We start from the raw sequence: 24,196 nt of genomic DNA on the forward strand, positions 1-24,196 counted from the left end.
CCAATTTATATTTTTTTCCCTGATTTTTTTTCGGCAAAAACAGAAGGTGACAGATAAAGTGAAATAATCAAATTTAATGGCCTATAAGTATCCCTATGAATAATTCTAACCGATTTTGAATTTCGCTATCGAATATCCGCTTTTTCCGGCCTATAAAAATTTCTATACTCTCCATGGTCATTTTTCATAAAAATCATGGGGGAGGAAACGCGAAACAAGTTAAATTTTTGGAACACCCTTAATGTTTTAATACTCCTCCGTTTTGTTTCTCTTTTGTAAACAAACAAGGAAAGGATTCTGGCAAAATAAGTAAATTAAGTGTTTATTTATACATATTGTATTAAATACTTATATGAGTAACTAAGGACGCATAATAGATTAAAAATGCCAGGACCATTAGAGGATCAAGCCAGTAACTTTCATTTCCAAGACAATCTCATTTCGGACAGTTTATCAAATTTAAGTGATGCATCTGGACTAGCAAATCGATCGATGGATGTTGCGGTCGTTATTGATATTATTGAAAATGCAAATTTAACACATCGTAAATGCGCTCTTGATGAAGTCAACAAAGCTTGCATCGCTGCTAATGCAAATATGCAGTTACTACAATTCGAAAAGGTTGATTTTGGCGAAACGACTCCTTTGGAAATACTTTACAATGCTGACGTTGCTATTGTTGATCTCAGTGTACGAGAACAACAAAGAGCTCTTTTATACCATTTAGGGATTCGTGAAAGTTTTGGTATGAAAGAAAATATTGTTTTGTTCAACGATACCAACAGAGAACAAACCTTACGAGTAAAATTAGCGTGTGAGAACTATACTTTTTTGCCTTACTCAATGTTTGATTGTGGATCTTGTGTTGTCACTTCAACAACAAAGCTTGTCCCTCAAATTGAAGACTTAGCTGAAACGAAGCAATTTTTAATTATAAAATTGAAGAAAATATTTCAAGATGTGGAAATACAAGCAAAAGCTCATATTAAGGAAAAATTTCTTTCTGATTTGCGATCCGCTAGAGACCAGTTCGCTGGCAATGCAGAAGAATTGAAACATATTTTACATAAAATGCGAAATAGACTTGATGATCCAAACGTTTTATCTGGAGAAGTTTTTCAAAGTTATATGTTTTCTCTCAGAGACGTCCAAGACTACGACGCAATGGTGCAACTTGTCAACGACTTACAAACGATTCCAAACAAGCAAAAATACATTAACACTGGTAGTATGATGTATTTGTATGCTTTTGCTTTAAATCGGCGCAACAAGCCTGGTGATAGAGAAAAGGCACTTAAAACTTGTGAAAAAGCTTTAGAAAAAAAAGAAAATCATTTTCCAGATCTGATTTGTTTGTGCGGTCGCATTTACAAAGATATATTTGTGGAAAGTGATCATACTGATCAAAATAGTCTTAAAAATGCGATTCATTGGTATCGACGTGGTTTTCAAGTTCAACCAAATGAATATGCTGGCATAAACTTGGCTACGTTATTAGTAATTGATGGTAAGGACTTTTCGAATACCGAAGAACTACAACACATCGGAATGGTATTAAATAATTTGATTGGAAAGAAAGGGAGTTTGCAAATTTTGCAAGACTATTGGGATGTCGCGACATTTTTTGAGATATCTGTGTTGGCTGAAGATTATTCAAAGGCTATTCAAGCTGCAGAATGTATGTTTAAACTCAAGCCCCCCAACTGGTATGTTAAATCTACTATAGGAAATATATCGCTCATAGATCGCTTTAGAAAACGCACAGAAGAGCAAGAAAACAACATTGAATTCGAAATTTTTCATTTTTGGATGGAATTTTTTCTCGAAGCAACGAAACCAGAACCACATAATAATATCCGATTTCCAATATTAGTAAGTACATTTTGAACTGATATAAAAAAAAATGCCTAATAAATAAATTCTGAATTATTCCTAGATATTAGAGCCTACAAAAATATATTTACCCAGTTATATTAATGTAAATATCGATGTGGATGAAAAATCTATACAGATTTTTAATTTGTGCTTGTCACATGCCAAAAATGAATGTAAAAAAGTCCATGATTTTTTATTCATTGCAAACCAAATAAAATCGGTGTCACTTTATAAACGCGATGAACGTTGTGCTTATCTATATGTACAACAAAATTCAGATGATTTTCAAATATATTTTCCATCAGTACAATGTAGACAGCGATTTTATGACTTGATTTTGTTAATGACTGCAGGACAAGGCGCCGGATTCATTGATTTGTCTGCGGAGTCAGAACAAAGTGAAATAAAATATGAGTATGATTACGATGAGAATAATAAAGTCATTGTGCTGGGTAAAGGAACATATGGAACAGTTTATGCTGCTCGAGATTTGAATACTCAAATTAGAATAGCAGTTAAAGAAGTACCAGAAAAATTTTCTCATGAAGTGCAGCCCTTGCATGAGGAAATTAAACTGCACTCTCAATTACGGCATAGGAATATTGTGCAATATTTAGGATCGAAATCAGAGGATAACATGTTTAAGATTTTCATGGAACAAGTTCCCGGAGGCTCTTTATCTAAAATGCTTCTTAAATGGGGACCCTTAAAAGATAACGAAGCAACAATTGTATTTTATTCGAAGCAGATTTTAGAAGGTTTAAAATACTTACACGATCAAAAAATAGTACATCGTGATATTAAAGGTGATAATGTGTTGGTAAATACCTACAGTGGAGTGGTGAAAATATCAGATTTCGGGACTTCAAAGCGACTAGCTGGCATTAATCCTGCTGTTGACACATTCGCCGGTACTATTCAATACATGGCTCCTGAAGTGATTGATCAAGGTATGTTAATGGTATCAACAAAAAGTTAAAATTTAGGCTAATTTATAAAATTATATGTTAGGTGTGCGGGGATACGGACCAGCAGCCGATATTTGGTCATTTGGGTGCACTGTCGTTGAGATGGCGACTGGTCAACCCCCATTTATTGAATTGGGTAGTCCACAAGCTGCTATGTTTAAAGTTGGATACCACAAGAAGCATCCTGAGATACCTGATGAACTGTCGAGTATGGCCAAAAATTTTATTTTAAGATGTTTTGAAATCGATGTAGATAAAAGAGCAACTGCTCATGAATTATTAGATGATCCATTTTTGAATGAGTATGAAATTCTTTTACTTTTTAAAAGTGAAATTTAAAGAAAAATAAGGCCAAATTGTATTATAGAAAACATCGAAAATCAAGATTTGTTCAAAATACAGAGTTATCAAGGAGCATTTCTGTCCCTGCTGATAAAATAATTACAAAAAATATGACATTAAATCATACGTGTTCAACGACTTGCAACACTCCTACTACACCAGAAATCGAGTATGTATTTTTTAAATCTATTAATTTATCTGAATTACTCTATCCTAATTAGTACTTATTCGCTTAACCTTTTCATGATTAATAATAAAAGCTTAGCAACAACTCCATCCATATCTGAGTTAGATATGAATAAAGATCAAAATAGTTTTGAGCAACATCATCGACATACATTTAGTGGAACTTTAATGTTGCCCGAATTAGATGTAGTCGGAGGCACACAAAAATCTAAATCGGAAAATACGGATGCATCAGAGCTTGAGGGATTTTACTTGCTTAAAAAAGATTCACAACGTCGCGAAACTTTATACAAGGTTCTTACTCAGGATGAATCCAAAATTTGTCAGGTTTGGATGGAACTTATTACAAAAGATCGAAAACAAAGTGAAGTAATTAATTTTGTAAGCAAATGAAAAGTTAAAAATATTTTTTTTAAACAGCGTTTAACTTTTTTTTTTCATCAATAGGCACATTTAAAAGAATTGATAGTCTCATTTAGAAAATTCATCAAAGAACAAACAAAAGACATTCTTGAGAATGCAATGTCTGACTTGAAAAAAAGTTTTGGTGCTGATTCAACGGCCATAGATTACTTACATTTGGCACTTTATTCTTTTCAAGTGAGTGCTTAGATGCTATTATTAACCAGACATGGAAAAAGTTTATTTTTCCCTGGAACCAAATTCATTTCCCAAAATTATATTTACCCCAAGATATTGAAAAAAATCATAAATTTAGTCAATTTTATACATTTTTTAAGTAATTCCACAAATTTTAATTTTTAAATTATAAAATTTTCCCATTTTACTCTTAAAAAATCATTATTTCTTTAAGATTTTTGTAAATTTCCCGGGAACGAGGTTCCCAGGTTCCCGCACTTTTTCAAGGACCGTTATTAACACCTTTTTTTTATTTTGTACATTCCCCTTTATGTTCACCATATTAAGGAAGCGGTTTTGACAGTTTTACGATCACATAGTATAAAGCCACATTGGATGTTCGCGTTAGACAATATAGTAAAAAAAAGTGTTCATACAGCCATTTTAATTTTGTCACCAGAACTAGGAGCTGATTTAGGTGGACAAGAGCGCATAGAAGAAGAATTTGTAGATGCGGATGTTTTATCAGGTGGATCAAGTACAGTGAATTCCACGAAAACTAAAAAAGTATCCGATTTTGATGATAAAATGTGTGGTCTAACCACAATTAATGCAAAACTACTCGAAGATTTAATGAACTTCAGAAAAACTTATCAAAACCAGATGAGAGTAATTATTGAAGAGCAAAATTTAAATTTTATTATGCTCAAAAACAATAATCGTCAATTAGCGCAATTTCTTAATGCAAGCCATTGTCCACGGTAGGTTTTTTTTTAGAATGAAAAAATTTAAATTTACCCAGGTTTTATACATAAATATAGTTTCAGCTGTAATTGTAGCTGGCGAAATAGTAATGATGCTGAAGAACAAGTCGATCCGATTAATAATAATGTTGAATCTATCACACAAGAAACACAGACCAAAAAGTCGGGAAGTAATCGTCGAATTACATTTTACGATGATATGGAAAATATTCGAACAGTTGACCAAAAATTACAAGATTTTTTAAATCAAATCGACATAAATTCTAATGTACGAAGCATTATCTTACATTCAGATTTCACATATGAAGACTTTGTGTATGAAATGGAAAAAGAAGATCTAAGAAGACTTGGATTAAAGTAAGTAGAAAATGATAAAGCCATTGAATTTCATTATTTCACTTTGTAAACACCTTCAATATTGTCAAAAACATTCACGAGAATGTCAAATGTAAAATTGGAACTTTTAAGCCAATTTAAACAAAATATCGTAAATCAATTTAACTTGCTTCAAAATTTAGATTTAGAAAAAAAATTATTTACGTGACTGTTCGATGAGACATAAAGTGAAATAATTAAATTTAATGGATTAAACAAAAGTATCTTTAAAATTTAAAAAAAAATTCACAGAGTTGGTACTGAACTTAAAATTTGGCGCCATTTGAAACAAAAGAGACTTGCAAGAACATATGAAACAAGTGGACCATCGCCTGAGAGTACTCCTAGTTCTTTGGAATATTCTTCTTGTAATGATTTTGAAAATACATGACAGTGAGACACAAATCAAAAACAATCCAACTATTTATTTACTCAAATCAATATAATAAAAACATGTTTACATATTTTGTTCATTTCCTTTTTTATCAGCCTCTAAGAAGTATGTATTGTAAACCAATTCAACAGATATTTCAAAAATGATAACAAGATTGAGAACATTTCGTTAAATATAACAAAGAAGTTAAATTGGTTAATCATACCTACAAAAATCAACAAAAAAAAATGTCTTTTTGAATTTTGTTTATTCAAAATCTCATAATTATTTACTAAAAATAATTATGAACTATAAATCTGTGGAACAAAAATAAGTGCCCTCCGGAAGGTCCGGATTGAGGCAGTCTTAAAGTAGGTCAAGAGCTATTAACAAATTTATATCGACCATATCCAAAAAGGCAGAAGTTCAAAAAATGATGACCTTTTAAAATTTTTAGGGACATTTTCAAGGTAACTTCCATAAGTTGCACTACAACTTCAAAATTTCTGCTACGAAAATATTCAACGGAAAAATTTACGTACATTTAATAAACAATTTTGAATTTGGTCTGAAAGTCTTGGTTTTAAATTTAACTGGCGAAACAGGCCTCAAAAGTCAAAAATATCTCAATTTTTTGGAAAAAATTCAAAATTCCTTAAAAATTGAACAAATTCAATTTTTATTTAAATGTGCGTAGCAGAATTTATTATTTTATTATAGCAGAATTTTTGAAGTTGTAGTGTAATTTATGAAAGTTACCTTGGAGAAAGTCAATGTACTTTTTTTTTGTTTCACAGTGTAATTAAACGTCTTCTAAATGGCCTCAAATTCAGCTTATATAGATAGTTAGTAAATAATGGGAAAACTGAAATTGTAAATAAAAGTTTATTCCATTTTAAGATATATAAAATATTTTCGTTTGTTTTGATGTAGTTTTGACAATTTATGCGATGTTTTAACTACAAATTTTGAAAAAGGATTACCATTTAAGTGCAGAAGAAAATAGAGGTCATATGTCTTAAAGGAGAACGTTTGAAGCCTGAAAGCAGCAAGTATTTAAGTAAATCGATTTACTAATATTTATATAAATAAATAAATACTTATTTATTTATGTAAATATTTATTTAAAAAAATAAGAAATGGAGCCGATAGTTTTGAAACTCGACTTACTTATTTTAAATTACTGAAAATTTTAATAGTCATGTTTTCAAATCGGTATTTGGAATTTACTGGTAGAAAAATGTTGATTGCACATTTTCTCTAACATAAAAATACATATTTAAATAAATACATATTTTACAAAAAACAATGGTTTGAAATTTAATAAAATAGTAAATAACAAACAACCACGTTTTTCGTTGATGTATGAATGAGGAAGTAAACCTAATTTTATGCATCCCGCGTCACATCATTGAAAACCGAATATAAAACAAAAGTTTTTTTTTTAATCAAGTGCTTACTTTGAATAATTTTCTCGAAAACTAACTTTAGAAAATACAAGAAATAAAAGAACACTTTAACACTACTAAAATATGGCAGAAGAAGCAAGCAAAAAGCTATCGGAAAATGGCGGTGAGTAAGTGATAAGTTATGTACATATTTACAAGTCTTTCAATAAATAGATATGTACAAATGTTAAGTTAGATGGACAAAAGCATAAATTTTAAAAAATTTCTTTATTACTAATAAATACTATTATTTGATATTAATATAACATATATTTTTTTTACAGCATTAGTTCCAGAAATAACTAAGAGATCAATTAGAGTTCAAACTTGGAAGAAATTTCAGGAACATCGATGTGCTGCTCCTCCACTTGATGTTTTCAATAAAATACCTAATTTTAAAGGCGCCGAAAGTAATTTAATTGTACAAAAGTTTATATAAATATTATTTTTTAAATGTTTTTGATCACTTTTACAGAAGCTGCTTCTCTTCTAGCTGAGCTTGATGTTTTTAAAAATGCTAGTAATATCTTTTTTGATCTGTTTTAAAACTAAAAAGTACGGTAATTAATTATGAATTATTTCAGAAAATATCAAAGTGAACATAGATCGTGGACAGGAACCAGTAAAAATAGAAGTTATTAAAGCAGATAAAAATTTATTTGTCCCTCCATCAAAGGAAGCTTCGATCCCATCTTTATTTACCAAAGTAGTTTGTCCTGCAGGTTTAGATCTAGTTGATCAAAAAAAGTATGTTCGTTTGCAAGGAAGTCCTGAAAGCAAAAATGAAGTTGGAATAGACACTACAATCAAATTGGACATGTATGTAGTTGGCTCAGTAGCAGTGTCTAGAAAAGGACACCGAATCGGTAAAGGACATGGATATGTAGATTTGGACTTTGGTATTTTATCGAAATTGGGTGTCATTACAAAAGATACAATTGTGGTCACCACCGTTCATGACGTACAAGTATACGATAATCTTCCAGAGGAATTGTTTCAAAAGTACGATTTACCAGTAGATATAATCGTTACCCCTGAAGAAGTAATTCACGTAGAAAAACGTTTACCACGGCCAACTGGCATTGATTGGTCTTTATTATCCCAACGAAGAGTAAATTTGATCCCAGCTTTAACTGCCATAAAAGAAAAGGAAGAAAAGTAATACATAACATTATATCTATAACATAATGCTGTATCAATTTTTGAAATTTATTTGTAGATCTGGAAAGGTAATTGTACTAAAATCGGAAGATACAGATATAGAATCAAACCGCAAGCCCCGAAATGATCGTCGTCGAGATCGTAGAAACAATAGACGAAGAAAGGTTCGCCAAAGTACGACTGACAATGAAAATGCTGACTCAAATGCAGTAAGTTTTCTTATTTGCCTACATAAATATATAAAGTTGAGGTACTAACTACATTGCACTTTAAGGAAAATGAAAATGAACAAGGAAATAAAAAACGACGTCAACGAAGAAATAATCGTAATAAAAGTGAGCAAAATGGAGCAGATTCAGATGCTATTGGTAATAAAGAAGGTGAGCACGAAGAAAAGAAAGATTCTCGCATTCGCCAGCGTCAACGAAAAACAAATAGAGATTTGTGTATTAAGGTATCTAATATCGCAAAAAATGTAAGAATAAAAGAATTGAAAACTGAACTACGTGAAAAGGGTTTTAATCCCACATTTATTTCATGGAAAGGTATGTTTTAATTTATTATTCAACTCCTTAATCTATTTTTTTAAAATATAAATATGTATATTTTTTTATTTTGTAGGAAGCTTTGGTAAATGTTATCTTCATTTCGCAAAAAAAAAGGACCAAGATGAAGAAAAAGCAACATCTGATATTCTTACAGCACTTTCGTCACTTTCACTAAACGTAAAATGTGAAGTTGTAAAGCGGGATTCAAAAGGTGAAAATGGAGCTGATTCTTTGCCAGAAAATCGTATTGAGACAACAGATGTTTCAACAGTTTAAAAGATTTTATAGCATTTCAAATTTTCAAAAGATTTTTAGCCACGAATTCTGTGTAAGTTATACTAACAACGTTTAAGTAACGCAACGTCTATTACATACAGGAAACACTAATGCTAAGTTAATCATGTTTTATTTGAACATGAATTTGAAGACCTACTAAATATGTAATAACATTGTCAATAATAAGTACATAATTATCTTTTATACGAAAAATACAATGTTGATTGCTTTCTCAAAATCTAAAACATGAAACAATAAATGTAAGAAATCATAATGTGACATAATGCAAAAAATTAATTCATTGGTCATGTTTACATTTCTAAATTTTGGTCAAAAACATTTATAATCACTAAATACCAGTTTTAATATTAATCAAAACAAAAAATAATTTTTGTCAGATAAAGATTTTTTTTTGATACAAATAAAGTTTGCATTATTATAACAATGTATATTCGTTATATCAATTTAATTTTGATGCTTAGAGCATAAGTTGAATTCCAGAATTCCCGATTTGCCCAACAATTCTGAAAACCATCAAAAATGATAGAGGACTAGAAAGTATACGACACGTATTTTTTCTTTTGGCTGAGGCTTTTGGCTTTGTGATCCCTTAACAAACAATAAGTTCACATTTTAATGAAAATAAGAGTTTTCTAAAGTACGCACAGCTCCTAGACAATCAGAATCCATTGATTTGGCCATTGATTTGGTGTAACAAGTATTTGTCAATAAATATTTACATATTTATAAAAAAATTCGTATTATCCTCCGAAAATAAATCATATCCATTTATGACGTCGAGCAGTTTAAAATAGTTTGAAATGCTCGATTAAATATTTCTTAAAAATTAAAATAGAAAAACTTTAACATAAAAATTTTTTAAGACGTCTTTTTGTATTTCCCCCCCTCCCCCCACTCCGTCGAAATCCATTGGGAATTTAGAAAACCCGACGCCGTAAATGGATGGCGCCTTAAGAAGGGTTTTGCAATCGACGGAACACAAAACTAAAAATATTTATATTTAAATAAAACAAATTTCTAGGGACTCAAATTCATAAGTTAAAATGAAAATAATTTTGTACGTATTCTTATTATTATTCTCGTTAGGTAAGAAAATTATAAATAAATATTATATTATCATTTCTATGTTATTTATAATCTGAATAAGCAATGAAAATTTACCACAATTTTATTAAATTTCTTTGTTATTGTCGGACATAATTTAATTAAACATTTATTTCAGAAACGGTAATCAAAGCCTCTTCTCTCGATCAAACTGATAAAAATTGTGCATCTGGCCCAACTTACTGGTGTAAAAGCTTGGAGTATGTATTTAAAGTATTATAAGCTTTCCATCTTTTCTGTTCTTCCTTTTTGATAATAATATAAGTGATAAAATTTTCATTCGACGCAAAATGAAATACACGGGTATTGAAAGTACTTTCATGAGCAGGGACACACTTATGATAATAGCCAAAAGTATTACTTTATAAAGACAAAAGTTAAAATAATAGAGTTTAAATCTTCATGTAAAATTTAGTTAATTACATTTTGAAGTTTTTAAGGGTATTCATTGACATTCTCCAAGGTAAATTGGAGTCATAACTCTTGAAACGTTCAGGGGTCGGGATGAGATCAATACAATTTTGTAAACATCTACAGACCTACTTTAAGACTGCCAAAGACAGAACCCAAAGGGTACTTTTATTACTTCATTGTTTCTTAAATAACTTTTAAAACTGTTTTAAAACTTTTAAAAAAAATACTTAAATATTTAACGTTAATACCACTTAGAAAGTAATTTATTGTATAATGAAAAGAAAATATAATAAGTATTATAGTAAGTAAAAGTAAATAATAAAATAATAACGAAAATAGTAACCCATATTTCCCATCCTCCAGAAAATGTTTCAAAAGTCCTCCCTGCTATTTTTTTTTCAAAAGTCCAATAAGGCCGTTCCAAATAAAAATCAAAAATAAAGTCCAAAATTTTTGAAAATAAAATGGGGGGGGGGGCAAAATAAAAAAAAAATTTGAAATACTTATTTTCATACAAAATGACAAAATTTTAGCAATTTTTGATCAACATTTTTGATGTTTTTTGAAACTTTCAAATTAAAAATTGATTTAAGATCATTTTAAGTTAAAACTTGAAAAATTAAAATTTCATAAAAAATAACTGTCAATTCAGTATTTAATTTTATGAAAAATTTTTTAGAGGAGAAAATTCAAGTTAAAATAAATATGATTTTCAAAACAAAAATTAAAATAATTGAAAATTTTTTATAATTTTTTTTTCATTTATAAAAAAGACATTAGATTATAAGACATTGAAAAATTATGAAAATACAACAAAAAACGATCAATTTTGATGAAATTTTTAACTTTTTTTTTTATTTTGCCTCATTGGATCTTTGACTTTTAAAATGGGGCATCGGAGATCTATATTTTGTTTAGTAAAAACATGTTTTTTTTTTAGAACTTCACGGAGTTGCAATGCAACTTCACATTGTATACAAACTGTTTGGCAACATTTGTCATTGCCAGATGATGAAAGCTCAATTTGTCAAATTTGTTTGGACATGGTAAAACAAGCAAGAGATCAACTTAGAAGCAATCAAACTCAAGATGATTTACGTGCTGTTTTCGAAGGATCATGCGAGCTAATGCATGTGATGGTAACTGAGTGTAAAAAACTAGTGGACTCCTTCGTGCCGGAACTCATTGAAGCTTTGTCATCTCAAATGAATCCCCAAGTGGTATGTAGTGTGGCTGGACTATGTAACAATGATAAATATGATGATAGCTCTGCTGAAAAACGAAGTACATCATTAAATTGTGAGAGTTGTGGAAAATTAACATTGTATATGACGAAAAATTTCGAAAAATCAAGTAAAGACATGGTTCTAGAAAATATTCTTGAGTTATGTGGAAAAATGTCGTCATTTTCTGATGCTTGTGCAAGTATTGTTTTAACACATCATAATGATCTTTATCTCTATTTTGAGGAAAACTTTGATGCAGCAGCTGTATGCCATTTGAGCGGTGTCTGTGATGGTAAATTCCATGAACACAAACAAAAAGAAGATGTAATTGATATATCCGACATAGGATTTATCAATTTTAGTGATCCCGATATTCCATGCGAGTTATGTGAACAGTTAGTAAATCATTTGCGAGACTTGTTGATAGCGAATACAACGGAGACTGAATTTGAACAAGTTTTACAGGGTCTTTGTGGTCAAACGAAATCATTTAAACAAGAATGTTTGATTATTGTATCGCAATATTATACAGAAATCTATGAGTTTTTGACAAAAAGTCTTAATCCAAGAGATGTTTGTTTTTTCGTAGGCGTTTGTCCTAAGTCTATCAAATTAGATGACAAAAAATATGGCATGGCTCCTATAGTTCCCATTAACACACAAATTCCTAAATTTAAAAGTTACACTAAAAAGCATTTTCTCAAAACAACTGAGCCGAATTTAAATGATGGTGAGATACAAAACAGCCAACTTCCAATTGATCGCTTAATGAGACCATCAAACACTAAAAATTTAGTGGAGGGCGGTGCATGGTGCACAATGTGCGAATATTTTTTACACTTTGTTCAAGAAGAATTAAGTGATACAAAAAATGAAGAAAAAATTAAAAAAACCGTTATGAATACTTGTAATAAAATGCCTAAATCAATAGCACCAGAATGCCGAAATTTTGTTGATCTCTATGCCGATGCACTGATTGCACTTCTAATTCAAGAAGTAGACCCTTCTGCAATCTGTCCTCAACTTAAAATATGTCCACAAAATCTTCAAGCTAATATAGAATTTCTTATGCCAAAGTTTTTGAGTGTAGATATCAATTCGGAAGCATCAGAAAAAGCTTCGTGTCCCCTTTGTTTATTAGCTGTTGAACAAGCTCAACAGTTAATTCAAACAAATAAAACGATTCAGAGAATTGAAGAAACACTTGAACATTTATGTAACCATTTAAGAAATAAACTTCGAATGGAATGTAATGATTTTGTGGAGACGTATTCTAAAGAATTGGTTAATATGCTGATGAAAGATTTTACACCACAGGAAATTTGTGTTTACTTGAAGCTCTGTGTAGACAAGGAAATAACTATAAATAATTTTGGATTTTCTGAAGGTACTAATGCAGAGCAACCATCGAACGAAATATATGAAAAAATTATCAATGGTATAATGGTTGAAAAAACCATAAACATTCCATTAAATAGCACACCGCAATGTTTATTATGTCAAGAAATTGTGAAAGATGTAGAGAAAAATGTTATTGATAAGAATTCAACATATGAAATTAAAAAAGCATTAAAAGAAGCCTGTACGAAAATCCCCAAAAAAGCTCGTTCCAAATGCGAAGAGTATGTTGAAAAACATGGAAATCAAATAGCAGAACTAATAATGAAAGAATTGTCTCCTAAAGAAATTTGTCGTGATGTACAATTATGTTCCCAATTAAGAGATATCAATTCAAAAGATTGTAAGTAACTATGCACTTTCATTAAAATAAATTCCGTTTATTAACGACTTATTTTTAAGTAGGGAAATCTGATGCCACCGTAAGGGTAAAAGTTTTCTCTGATTCTCCTTATTCAACGAAAGATAAACAAAGTTCGCAAACTTGCATTATATGTGAAATTTTAGTGGCAAGAATAGATAAGAATTTAAAGAAACCAACCACTCAAGAAGAGGTAAAAAAGTATCTGAATAATGTTTGTAACGTATTGCCCATAAACAAAAAGGAGTGCTTAGAGTTCGTCAACAATTATTTGACTCTTTTAATGCAAGCGTTGGAAAGTATTCCTCCAAAGAAAATTTGTAAGGAAATCAAAGTTTGCCCAGTCACAGAAGCTACAGGTAAAATATTTAAGTAAACATACATAAGAAGCGTTTTAAAAATTTTCACCAACAATGTCTTTGAACTAATAAGATATTTTTTATAGAAGAAATTATGGAATGTGCTCTTTGTGAAGGCGCAATAGGATCTTTCACTAGTTTGGTCAAAATTGAAAAGCAAGATAATAAAGATTTGATGATTGTGTTGAAAAAATCCTGTCAACATCTACCTGCACGATTTTATGAAAATGTAAGAATACACTTTTTTGAAAAACTACAGATAATCATAATAATGTCCAAATAATTTTAGTGTCAAAAATTGTTAAAAGTCTATGGAATTAGCATTATAGAGCAATTAAGACAAAATCCAGAGTCTCACAATATTTGTATTGAAATTGGTAAGTGCTATAGATACCAGACAGCGGGATTTGTGAACATGAATAGCTTTTCAGGTAAGAGATATCGCATAATTTCTGATTTTTTTTATTAATTGAATTTACTGGACAAGGTTTAGAAAAAGAAACTCTTGTTGGAGAACATGAATGTACGTGGGGTCCATCTCATTGGTGCAAAGATGAGCGAACTGCAAAGAAATGTAATTCTTTTGATTTTTGTAAACGTAATCAAATAGGTTTTGGAAAAGCCTGAGATGAGAAAGAGATTAACGGTGTATATGATTTGAAATATTAAATTGATGAATAAATCTTTATTTTAAAATTAGGTAGTAGCTTAAAATTATTTCATATGCCAATCATTCAATTCATCCATAAAAATATGTAAGTTCTTCTATTGTTTTGTGAAAAACTGTTGAAATTGCTTAATTTCTTGATGTGATTTTCACACGAAGTCCGTGCTTTGGTCGAAGAATCTGTTCGCATAATATGGTCAAATCTTCTCGTCGGTCACAAGTTTCCACAATATATTTGCGAAAAATTGATGATAGTATTATTTTTTCCTCTAAAATTGCAAATTTCTGACCAATGCAATTTCGTGGCCCTGCTGAAAAAGGTATATATGAATAAGGGTGTCTCCCTTTAGTATTTTCTGGAGTGAATCTTTCAGGATCAAATGCTTCGGGATTTTTATATACTTGAGGATCACGATGTAGCATATACGTGCAAATTAATGCTGTTGAGCCCCGTGGAATCATGTATTCACCAATTTGAACATCTTCATTAAGGTGACGTGCCATCATTGGAACACTGGGAAACAGTCGAAGTGCTTCTTTGATACAACATTCTAAATATTTCATATCATTTAGTTCTTTCATTGTTGCGGGCCGATCAGTATCGTCACCAAAAATTGTATACAGTTCTTCGTATACCCTATCTTGAATGTTCTTATTTGATCCTACTAGAAAAACGGTCCAAGATATAGCTGCCGATGTTGTATCATGACCCTAGCAAAACAAAAAAAAAACTAAATTCTTCAAAAAATATTATTAATATTATTTAAATATTACTTCAAACATGAAAGTATCAACTTCCTCTCGAATATCTTCATTGGAGAGCACTGTTCCATCTTTTGAAGCTTCAATCAGCAAATCTAAGAAAGCTAACCGTTTTTTTTCACCAATTTCTTCTTCCATAGTGCATTGTTTATTTATTGTAAGTATATTATTGTTATTTTCGTTTATGTTATTATTATTGTTGTTGTTCTTTTTTCTCAAAATCTCTTCTTTTCGTTCCTTAATGACTTTATTTGATACACCATGTAAAATTTCAATGCAGCGCTTATGACGGTTGTATTCGGTTGTTAATTTAAACAGATATTCTGGCTGCAACCATATTTTAGATTGGCGATTCAATACAATTGATCCAATTCTTTAAATATATATTTTTAAAATATATGTACGTATTTCCAAATTTAGGTATTTTACTTACTGATACACGGCTTTAACATAGTCGGAGTCAGAACATTCTTGAGCATTTACTCTTATTCCCATCGCAGTTTCTGTAAAAAAAATATTTTAATTAACGTACAACAAAAGCAATTCTCTATATAAAATATATTTTACCACATATTATGTCTAAGGTACATAATGTTACGTATGGAAACAAATTAAAGCCTGGGTTGTCAACTTCTTTTTGTAATTTTTTGACCATCACAGAAGCTTGTTCATGAAATATTTCAATAAAATCATCCAATATTTTAAAATGAAAAGAGGGAGTTAAGATCTTTCTTCTTGAATGCCACTTTTTTCCAGAAGAGGTTAATAAACCAGTACCAAGCCATGAATGCAGGTAATCGTATTCCGGACTTTTATCAATGTGTTTATTACTGCTAAGAATGGGCTTAAAAAAATTAAAACTTTATATATTTCTAATGGAAAACATTTTATAGAGTTTCGAATACTAAGTTTTCGAATACGAAGAAAGAAATTTCTAAATGTGAGATAAACAAAAATATAATAATCTAATATAATAACATACTTCTGCTGCTGATGCTTTATCAATAAAAACCATTGGCCGAAGACCGTTCCATGCTCTTGTAAGTCCACGTCGCCCCCAACACTTAGTCAATACAATAAATCTATTCAGTATATCTAAAGTTTTATAAAAATACATAAATGAAATCAAAAGTAGTTAAACAATTTTTATATTATTTATTATACAATATATTTAGGTATTAATAATTTTATTTTTGACGAGAGTAATATAACGGTAGTGTTAAGTGGTATGATATTTTAATGACCTTGACAAGATACAAATGAATGTCAAAGCACTTGTAGTTGAGCTTTTTTCATAAGGCACTAAAAATCAGTGCATGAAGGATGAATTAATTAGTGTAATATTAATTGAATAAATTGTATGTTTTACTTTTTTACATCAAAGAAATAATAAGTTAAATAACAATAAATTAGTTACATTTTGGTCTTAAAGTTTTTAATTTTATTTAATAGGTTTAATAAATAATTTAAAATTCTATTAAAAAAAATTATTTTAAACTATACCTAAGCAAAATGTCCTTTAAAAAATTGTAACTTTGTACTATTGTAAATGGTAATTGTAAAAAAGTTCTTAAAAAGGAAAAACTTATATTTTCTCATAAATGAATAAAATGTTTCTCACCGTCATGATCCACATTTACTTCGATAGTATTTCCTATCAAAGGCAATGCTGCTGGCCCAGGAAGTTTATCGACAAATTTTACTAACCGCGCTCTTTTTTTATTGTAAAGTATCACAAAGTAAGTTATTAATCCCAGTAAGAGAAGGGTTATTGGAGAAAAATATGAAAACAAGTTCATAGAGCTGCGATATACAATGCTTTTTGTTAAAATTGTTTCCATTTTCATGACTTTATTGAATTTGCTTTGTTTTAAACTTAGTTAATAATCATTACTTGTAGTGCGATTGATTTTTAATAGACATTAATCAATATAATTTAATAATTTTTAATTAATCTTTTGTCAGTTACTTTTATTTATTTTTAAATTTTTATTTTTTATAATTCTTTACTTATTTATTACTTCAGCTCGAACACATAAGCACGAAAAATCAAAAGCTAGAATAAAATACTGTGAATTATTATTGTACGCATTAAAAGACGTTCAACGATCAACTAAATTTTGGTTCGGTTTTGCAATGTATTAAATTTAGTTAAAACTTACCTTGCCATACCACAATGTAGTTGTATTCAAACAAAAAAAAAAATACTTATACACGTCCGTCACACATCGGCTACAAAGCAAATTTACGATAAAAGTATAAATAAAATAACAGAAAAAAAGACAAAGTTAAGCATGTTTTTTTTTTAATTTTTATTACACCTAACTTGCATTTTAACACATTGATGTACGATCACTTAGAAAAATCACTTTTCTCTTAATGTTGAATCTTTGTTCATTGAAAATACATTGCAAAGACGATGAAAACTGAAGGCTTAATATTACAATATATTTTCAGGTTTCTTTTGCTGACATTGTACTTGATATTGAAAAATGTTAATATCAGCTGTATTCAAAATAAAAAAAAACGTTTTTAAGGGTTGGAACAATAATATTGAATATGGTCGTGTTATCAAAATTAGGTACTATTTAATAATATTATAAAAAAAATTAATAACATTAGTTTCTTCGATTGTTTTTCAGATTTTCATGAATAATATTATTTATCTATATGTGGTCAATGATCGGGTTGAAAATGAAATAAATATTTTTAAATTTTAATCCATGAACTTTTCAAGGTCGAGCAGTTTAATCAACAGGTTCATATATACATGCAGTTTGTGTACCTTGAATATGTACATATATGTATATATATATATATATATATATATATAATTGTTGACATTAACATATATATAGTTAACAACTTGAAATAGGTATTAACATATTTGTTCAATAAGTTTCGGAACCACTTTTTTAAGATAGGCAGTACGGTAAGTATTTGTGAATGTCAATGTCATTTTTATATGTGAAACATATAATGATTATGTTAGGTATTCAGTGGAGGATTTCAAGTTTATCTCCACCTCAACCCATTTGATTTTATTTATTTATTTTTTATTAAAAACTTTCTTATCATTTCTAGTTTTCCAATAAACAATTACAAAAAGAGTGAGTCACCCACAGTGGCTAATGAAGACTTTCAAGTGGATTTATGGCTATTACAGATTTGAAAGCGGATTTTAACAGAAGTTTTGTTGATTTTGTTGCAATAATTTACATAATATTTTGTTGTAGAAACTTTTATTTACATATTTATATATTAGGTATCCTATTCTAAAAAAGAAATTAATTAGCATTTATTAGTTTATTATGTTTTTTTAAAGTTTATTATTTTTGGATGGACCTCTTGATAAAAAAAGGAAATTTGGATTTTTTTTAAATTTTGTTTTTGTAATTTTAAAATCCGGGATTTTGATCTGTTTTAGAATCGATTTGCTTTATGTTCATTATTACATATATGATTTCATAGATATGTTTATTTATTTCAATATTTTTCAATCAAATAGAATTGCAATTGTCGTTTAAGAATAAAAATTTGACACACATGTTTTATCTTATTTTTACTTAAATAATAAATTTAATCACAAATGATACGTCAAAAGTGATAAAACTGTAATTTGTTACAGTTTTCCACTTTTTTTCATGTTTTGAACAACAAACATAATATTTTAATATAATAATGATCAAATATCAAAAGAAATAATCAGATTACACACGATATTGATTAAACTCTCAAATTTTGATGTGATGTATTTTGCATACCCTTATTTTTCTCATAAAGGAATGCTACTTGTATGTGCTTTGTATTCAGGTGAAACACATGTTTTATTTCTTTCAATTTTGTCTTTAGATTTCTCTTTCAAGAATTAAGACAATTATTATAATAAATGTAACGCAATTCAATCAGTTAATTATTGAAAAATACAAGGAAAAAAATTAACAACATTCATTTATAAAATTCGTCGGATGTTGGTCAAATTACAATTTCTTTAATTTTTTTTAGATTAATCTTGTAGTTTTATTTCTTATCCCCCTATGACTATTTTTATCTGTAGTAACAATACATAGGGTAGGTATTTCTAACCCCTAAATAAAACACTAGTCATGATTGCCTTTTTTTGTTTATTATTTTGACGACAAAAATTTATGATTTGTAAAATATGATAGTTTTATTGATATTTGCAGAGAGCATATGTGGTTAATTTTTTTTAGTGACAAAAAGATAAACAAAAAAACAGAACATATTTATTTACTTATGCTAGAAATAAATCATTAATAAATAATAATGAAATATAATAAAAATCAATACACCCTTGTTTTGTTCATTGATTTATTTTGATAAAACACCATTTATGAAGAACACCTTAAATTCAATAAATATCTAAATGTTTCATAAAAAGGCCGAAACAACTTTCGAAAGTTTTTTGAACTTCATAAACATCCAAAATATAAGAAAGTTATCGAACAGAATGCCGGTAGTACAAAAAATACCACTTTCAATAGAATTTTTCTTGAATTTTGTATTTTTAGTTGATTAATTTTAAAATTTAGAGGGTAAAAAATCGTTATTAAACCTTTTCGATTCAGAATTTAAAATTAATTTTGATAGTTTTTATTCAAAATTTTTTGTATTTTTGTTTGTATTCCTCAAATTAAAGAATGGATATAAAACATATTCAACAATTATAAAACTTAAATTTCTTTATTTTTTTTTTTGCTAAAAATGTTCTCCATCCTTTTAAAATATCCAATAAAATATAATAAATAAAGAAAACCAAAAAATATATCACTCTTTAAAGTAGTACATATTTTGTAGCATATGTTTGATATATTGATATAATACTTTGTTTCTACCGCACAAAAAGGGCCCAATTTATGAAACGCCTGCCTAATTGAAAAATTGACAAAATCAAAGACGGTAAGGTGCTAAACGACGGTAAACTTTCCAAACAATTCGAACTCAGGCATAGAACTTCACGGCTTGAACAAACAAATCTGAGCTCAGGCCTCAAAGTTGGGAAAAATGGCGAAAAAATTACATTTTATGGACAAAAAAGTATCCTCAAGATACCTACTTTTTATTTGTTTTTACTAGGAAATGAAAAAATATATATTTTTATAATCGTCTGAAAGGTTAAATAAAGATTAAATCCATATAATTGAATAAAATATCTTTGATATTTATATTAAGTAAAATATATAGGTATACAAAATTTGATGAGATTTTTTTAAGCATGAAGAAAATAAATATAATGAATAGTAAAAATGATGTTCATTTGAATTGGTATCACATTACATGCTTAATAAACATTTAATGAGCACACGCAATAATTTTATATGGATGATTAAATGGCTGATTATCTGAAACGCATGTCTTCAAATATGTACCTAGTTTTCTAAAACGCGTTCATAAATATATATTTTTTTTTTAAATTAAGTGTAGCGGTTACGAGAATCAAAAAATATCTAAATGCTTGGTGGTGGAAAAATAATTTTTGCACGAGTCATGTTCACACATTCCAAAATATCGACACGTGTTCTTGTATTTAAAGAAAAACTAGTTTTAACGTACCGTCATTATTTATTTACTTTTTGTCATTTTATAGAAAAATTCATGAGTTGTTACAAAATTATTGCATTCAATACTCTCATTGTAAATTCTTTTTATGCTGTTTTGTATTTACTACATTAAAAATAATATTAGTAGGTTGGTCACGTGTCACATTGGCTGCTCAATTTTTTACTTTATATTTTGGCAGTTTAGTCACTCCTTTTGTGTGTATCAAACGAAAAATAATAAAATCACTACGGGGAACAACATACAACTCGGTTTTTGGTCTATGTTATTTCTATTGTTTTCAAAGTTTTATAATGGGGTTGTGTTTTGCATTCATTCAATAAATAAAATAAAGGGAGGAAGGAAATTATTTGTGTGATAGGCTACCGGTTGTTTTTCACGAATTAATGTGTTTTGCTTACTAAATTTGATCACGTGTTGTTGTTGATTTTATATTTAAATCGTATATGTTATTTTTACTTATCTGATTTACTTGTTTGATTTGCTTTTAAGTTTTTTTTTAAACACATACATTTCTTAAGCTTATTATTAACTATTAATATACATCTAAATAAATCATTTTTTCTTCAAATTTCTTAACAATTAATTTTTTCAATTTTTAATACTATTATACTACCTCTATTCCGTAATTATATGACACTATGTTTTACTATGGGGTTTTTATCTTTGGGTTTTACTATGTTTCTCTAAGGAGAAAAGTAAATTAATTAAATGAAGGGTTGAACGGATAAATCGTACAATTGCAGTTTTATAAACCTTTTTTAACTAAATTATTTTAAAAAGGACTAAGTATGCGTAAAGACGATTTTTTGCAGATTCATAGAAAAATTTAATATGCCAAATTGCACGTATTTGAAAAGCCATATTTCTAAATTTTTCTAAATTACTAAATTGTAAAATTATTAGCAAAACACAAACATTCTGAAGCCAAGAGGTTCTAGATCATAAATTGGGTTAATAGCTTTCGATTTATTCTGAACAAAAATGTATGTTTCCTGAGCCTCTTTTGCCCAAATTATCACCTTCAATTTACCCAAGTCCGCTAAATACTATGAATATAATGAATAAGGATCCCAATTAACCGGAAAATTTTACTATTCGGTTGTCGGTTAGTAAACTTTCAAATAACCGTATATCTGGTTCGGTTATTTGATAAACGTTTTCACTAGTTTTCGCAACCAAAATGGTTAAATTTAGACAAATTAATACTTTTTTTTGCCTTATTGAATGTTCTTTGAATAAAGAAAGTATAAAATACGAGATTGCAAAAATCAATTATTTAAAATTTTGATATTTAAAATTAGAGTTCAGATACTTTCATTTTTAGTATTCAAATTAAAAAATTAATAGGCATTTGACTTTTTAATAAAAAAGTTTAAAAAAATATTATGGATAAGCAAATTTTATAATGCATCATCCAAACTTTGGAACAATATAACTTTAAATATGACCATAATATTGTAATAAATAGTATTCACATTACCCAATTTCATCAATCCACTGAAAAAACTACGGCATAAGATTTTTTCATGGTTTTCTGTTAGTTAGGCCTAACGTAATTTAAAAAACCTAAATTTAAATCTGGAATGAGCTACAGTATTTTAAGCAATAGTTTGATTGAGTATGCAAACCCACTGTAAACTGTCTAAAATCGCAAAAGCTCGTTTCAGAACTTCCAGAAGGTTTTTTTTATTAGCTTAGGCCTAATTAAGACCAAATCATTAAATATCTCATGATATTTATTTATTTTTAGGTGATGTGTATTGAACAATATTATTGTTAAAAATCTGAGCCTGTAACAGATTTTATTAAAGAACAATTCCAAAATTTGATTAAAGTCCGATGACCCATTTTAAAAGTCGAAAATCCAATGGGGCAAAATAAAAAAAAAAGTTAAAAATTTAACCAAAAATGACTGTTGTTTGGTGTATTTTCATAATTTTTCAAGAAAATTTCCAAAAAATTTTTGAATTTTCAATTTATTCTAATTTATGTTTTGGAAATCATATTTTATCACAAATTTTCTTCTCTAAAAATATTTTGCATAAAATTTATTAAATTTTTATTTCAAATTTTTTCGACAGTTAGTTTTTATGAAATTTTCTTTAATTTTTAATATGAAATTTTCTGAAATCTATTTTATATAAGCAAATTTCAAAGTAAATAGTAAAAAAATATCAAAAATATTATTTAACGCTCAAAAATTGATAAAATTTTGTCATTTGGTATGAAAAAAGTATTTCAAAAAAAAAAAAAAAAAAAAAAATGAAAAAATCATCAGAAATTGACGAAATCTCGGTCTTTCAACTGAGTCAATTATTTGCAAAATAACCGGTTTCGGTTAGTTTCAAATATTCGGTTATATCTGGTTACCGAGTACACTCGCTTTTGGGAGCCTTATTAAAGACGCATTCATATAAAATAAAAATAAAAACAGTTTTAAAAAAAAATTAATCTTCTGAAATCAATTTGAAATATGTTTACAAGTGTAAAAAAAAACTTGAAATAACAAAAATATTGATTAACATTAAGAAATTGTTTAAAAACTGTTAAACTGGAGCGCATTCACATTTAAGATTATTTTTTCATACAAGTTGTTTATATTTTTCAACATGAATTTGTTTTCGTTGTATTTACGTCTTTTCTTTCATATTTTAACATTTCACATTGAAGCGATTGCATTTTATGAAAATCTATTCAATTTTGAAATATTACTGGGAATTTGGTTTTTGGATTTTTTTGGAGGGAATGCACAATTTCATTTTTTGTTTGAAGAAGCGCCACTTTCTACGCTATTTTAGGTTTTTATAGAAAATCAACTTTCCATTTTAGGATCATTTTATTTACTTTCAAATAAAATTGGTCCGGAATATCCATTTCCTAGTTGTGAAAAAGGTGAAAAAACACAATTCTGATATATCTACATATACGATGATATGATGTATTTGATAATTAAAATTGTGTAGTATTAAAAATATTGAGATTTAAAAATATGTATAATAAATTAATAAACTTAGGTAGTTTATTTATTTAGGGTAGTTTATATTATTTGACAAATTCTCATACACATTTTTTAAATGGAAAATCACAACCGACGGATAATTTTTAAACATAAATAAAATTATTGAAAAAAAAACAAAATAAAAATGCTATTAAAAATAACAATTATAAGCTTTTAACAAATTTTATGATAATTAATATGAGTGTTTGTGATAGTTTTCGTAATAAATAATTTTGTATATAAGTTATTTTTCTTTATTTTAATTTTTTTATGTTATGTTAAGTTTGTATTTACAACACTTCCAATACTTATTACTGTACTTAAAATTTAAACCAGAAAATTCAAATAAAGCATTTTTCCGAATTTATTTTATTTTGTGTGTAAAAATCTGAAAATCCAAATATTGTT

The 24,196-nt window shown here is 28.2% G+C and overlaps 4 protein-coding genes and 1 long non-coding RNA gene across 9 annotated transcripts; 3 read left to right on the forward strand and 2 right to left on the reverse strand.

The window, feature by feature from the left end:
* The first annotated feature begins 43 nt into the window (after nt 1-43).
* On the forward strand, nt 44-5,551 carry LOC134833864 (mitogen-activated protein kinase kinase kinase 15). Of its 3 annotated transcripts, none has more exons than XM_063848342.1 (9): nt 44-1,872; nt 1,937-2,825; nt 2,887-3,145; nt 3,211-3,354; nt 3,446-3,752; nt 3,819-3,971; nt 4,299-4,711; nt 4,772-5,071; nt 5,342-5,551. In XM_063848342.1, the coding sequence occupies exons 1-9, from the start codon at nt 385-387 to the stop codon at nt 5,478-5,480; spliced, it is 4,092 nt and encodes a 1,363-aa protein (XP_063704412.1). In that variant the 5' UTR covers nt 44-384; the 3' UTR covers nt 5,481-5,551. The 3 variants fall into 3 exon arrangements, with proteins under 3 accessions (XP_063704412.1, XP_063704413.1, XP_063704414.1); XM_063848343.1 differs by having other exon boundaries at nt 4,778-5,071; XM_063848344.1 differs by having other exon boundaries at nt 4,790-5,071.
* Nucleotides 5,552-5,766: 215 nt separating this feature from the next.
* On the reverse strand, nt 5,767-6,502 carry LOC134833868 (uncharacterized). Its single transcript, XR_010162137.1, has 3 exons — nt 6,446-6,502; nt 6,222-6,327; nt 5,767-5,903 (listed from the first exon to the last, which is right to left on the reverse strand). It is a non-coding gene; the product is annotated as an uncharacterized LOC134833868 (long non-coding RNA).
* Nucleotides 6,503-6,831: 329 nt separating this feature from the next.
* LOC134833867 (methenyltetrahydrofolate synthase domain-containing protein) lies at nt 6,832-9,344 on the forward strand. Its single transcript, XM_063848350.1, has 7 exons — nt 6,832-7,034; nt 7,195-7,320; nt 7,386-7,430; nt 7,495-8,068; nt 8,130-8,280; nt 8,346-8,616; nt 8,693-9,344. The coding sequence occupies exons 1-7, from the start codon at nt 6,995-6,997 to the stop codon at nt 8,893-8,895; spliced, it is 1,410 nt and encodes a 469-aa protein (XP_063704420.1). The 5' UTR covers nt 6,832-6,994; the 3' UTR covers nt 8,896-9,344.
* A 422-nt stretch (nt 9,345-9,766) lies between these two features.
* Nucleotides 9,767-14,477, forward strand: LOC134833865 (prosaposin). 3 transcript variants are annotated; one of them, XM_063848348.1, is made up of 7 exons: nt 9,767-10,002; nt 10,139-10,220; nt 11,375-13,401; nt 13,461-13,778; nt 13,865-14,007; nt 14,068-14,209; nt 14,272-14,477. In XM_063848348.1, exons 1-7 carry the CDS (start codon nt 9,960-9,962, stop codon nt 14,403-14,405), a joined length of 2,889 nt encoding a protein of 962 aa, XP_063704418.1. In that variant the 5' UTR covers nt 9,767-9,959; the 3' UTR covers nt 14,406-14,477. The 3 variants fall into 3 exon arrangements, with proteins under 3 accessions (XP_063704418.1, XP_063704417.1, XP_063704416.1); XM_063848347.1 differs by having other exon boundaries at nt 9,808-10,002; nt 13,464-13,778; nt 14,266-14,477; XM_063848346.1 differs by having other exon boundaries at nt 9,809-10,002; nt 14,266-14,477.
* Nucleotides 14,430-17,224, reverse strand: LOC134833866 (cytochrome P450 4c3). The gene is made up of 6 exons (XM_063848349.1): nt 16,829-17,224; nt 16,190-16,302; nt 15,775-16,051; nt 15,641-15,710; nt 15,220-15,580; nt 14,430-15,156 (listed from the first exon to the last, which is right to left on the reverse strand). Exons 1-6 carry the CDS (start codon nt 17,052-17,054, stop codon nt 14,575-14,577), a joined length of 1,629 nt encoding a protein of 542 aa, XP_063704419.1. The 5' UTR covers nt 17,055-17,224; the 3' UTR covers nt 14,430-14,574.
* Nucleotides 17,225-24,196: the final 6,972 nt, after the last annotated feature.

This window comes from Culicoides brevitarsis, chromosome 3 (genome assembly GCF_036172545.1).
Source record: "Culicoides brevitarsis isolate CSIRO-B50_1 chromosome 3, AGI_CSIRO_Cbre_v1, whole genome shotgun sequence".
In the NCBI taxonomy this organism is placed as follows: Eukaryota; Metazoa; Arthropoda; class Insecta; order Diptera; family Ceratopogonidae; genus Culicoides; species Culicoides brevitarsis.

Excerpts from the sequence above, each read along its gene's own strand:
- LOC134833867 (XM_063848350.1), top strand. The coding sequence starts at position 6,995 with ATGGCAGAAGAAGCAAGCAAAAAGCTATCGGAAAATGGCG. Across the intron at positions 7,321-7,385 it reads TAATTTTAAAGGCGCCGAAA|AAGCTGCTTCTCTTCTAGCT; the intron begins GTAATTTAATTG and ends TCACTTTTACAG. Across the intron at positions 8,617-8,692 it reads CACATTTATTTCATGGAAAG|GAAGCTTTGGTAAATGTTAT; the intron begins GTATGTTTTAAT and ends TTTATTTTGTAG.
- LOC134833866 (XM_063848349.1), bottom strand. The coding sequence starts at position 17,054 with ATGAAAATGGAAACAATTTTAACAAAAAGCATTGTATATCGCAGCTCT. Across the intron at positions 16,052-16,189 it reads ATAAAGCATCAGCAGCAGAA|CCCATTCTTAGCAGTAATAA; the intron begins GTATGTTATTAT and ends AATTTTTTTAAG. Across the intron at positions 15,581-15,640 it reads TATGTTAAAGCCGTGTATCA|AATTGGATCAATTGTATTGA; the intron begins GTAAGTAAAATA and ends ATATATTTAAAG.
- LOC134833864 (XM_063848342.1), top strand. The coding sequence starts at position 385 with ATGCCAGGACCATTAGAGGATCAAGCCAGTAACTTTCATTTCCAAGAC. Across the intron at positions 3,355-3,445 it reads CCTACTACACCAGAAATCGA|CTTAGCAACAACTCCATCCA; the intron begins GTATGTATTTTT and ends TAATAATAAAAG. Across the intron at positions 4,712-4,771 it reads AATGCAAGCCATTGTCCACG|TTTCAGCTGTAATTGTAGCT; the intron begins GTAGGTTTTTTT and ends ACATAAATATAG.
- LOC134833865 (XM_063848346.1), top strand. The coding sequence starts at position 9,960 with ATGAAAATAATTTTGTACGTATTCTTATTATTATTCTCGTTAG. Across the intron at positions 13,402-13,460 it reads AGATATCAATTCAAAAGATT|TAGGGAAATCTGATGCCACC; the intron begins GTAAGTAACTAT and ends CTTATTTTTAAG. Across the intron at positions 13,779-13,864 it reads CCCAGTCACAGAAGCTACAG|AAGAAATTATGGAATGTGCT; the intron begins GTAAAATATTTA and ends TATTTTTTATAG.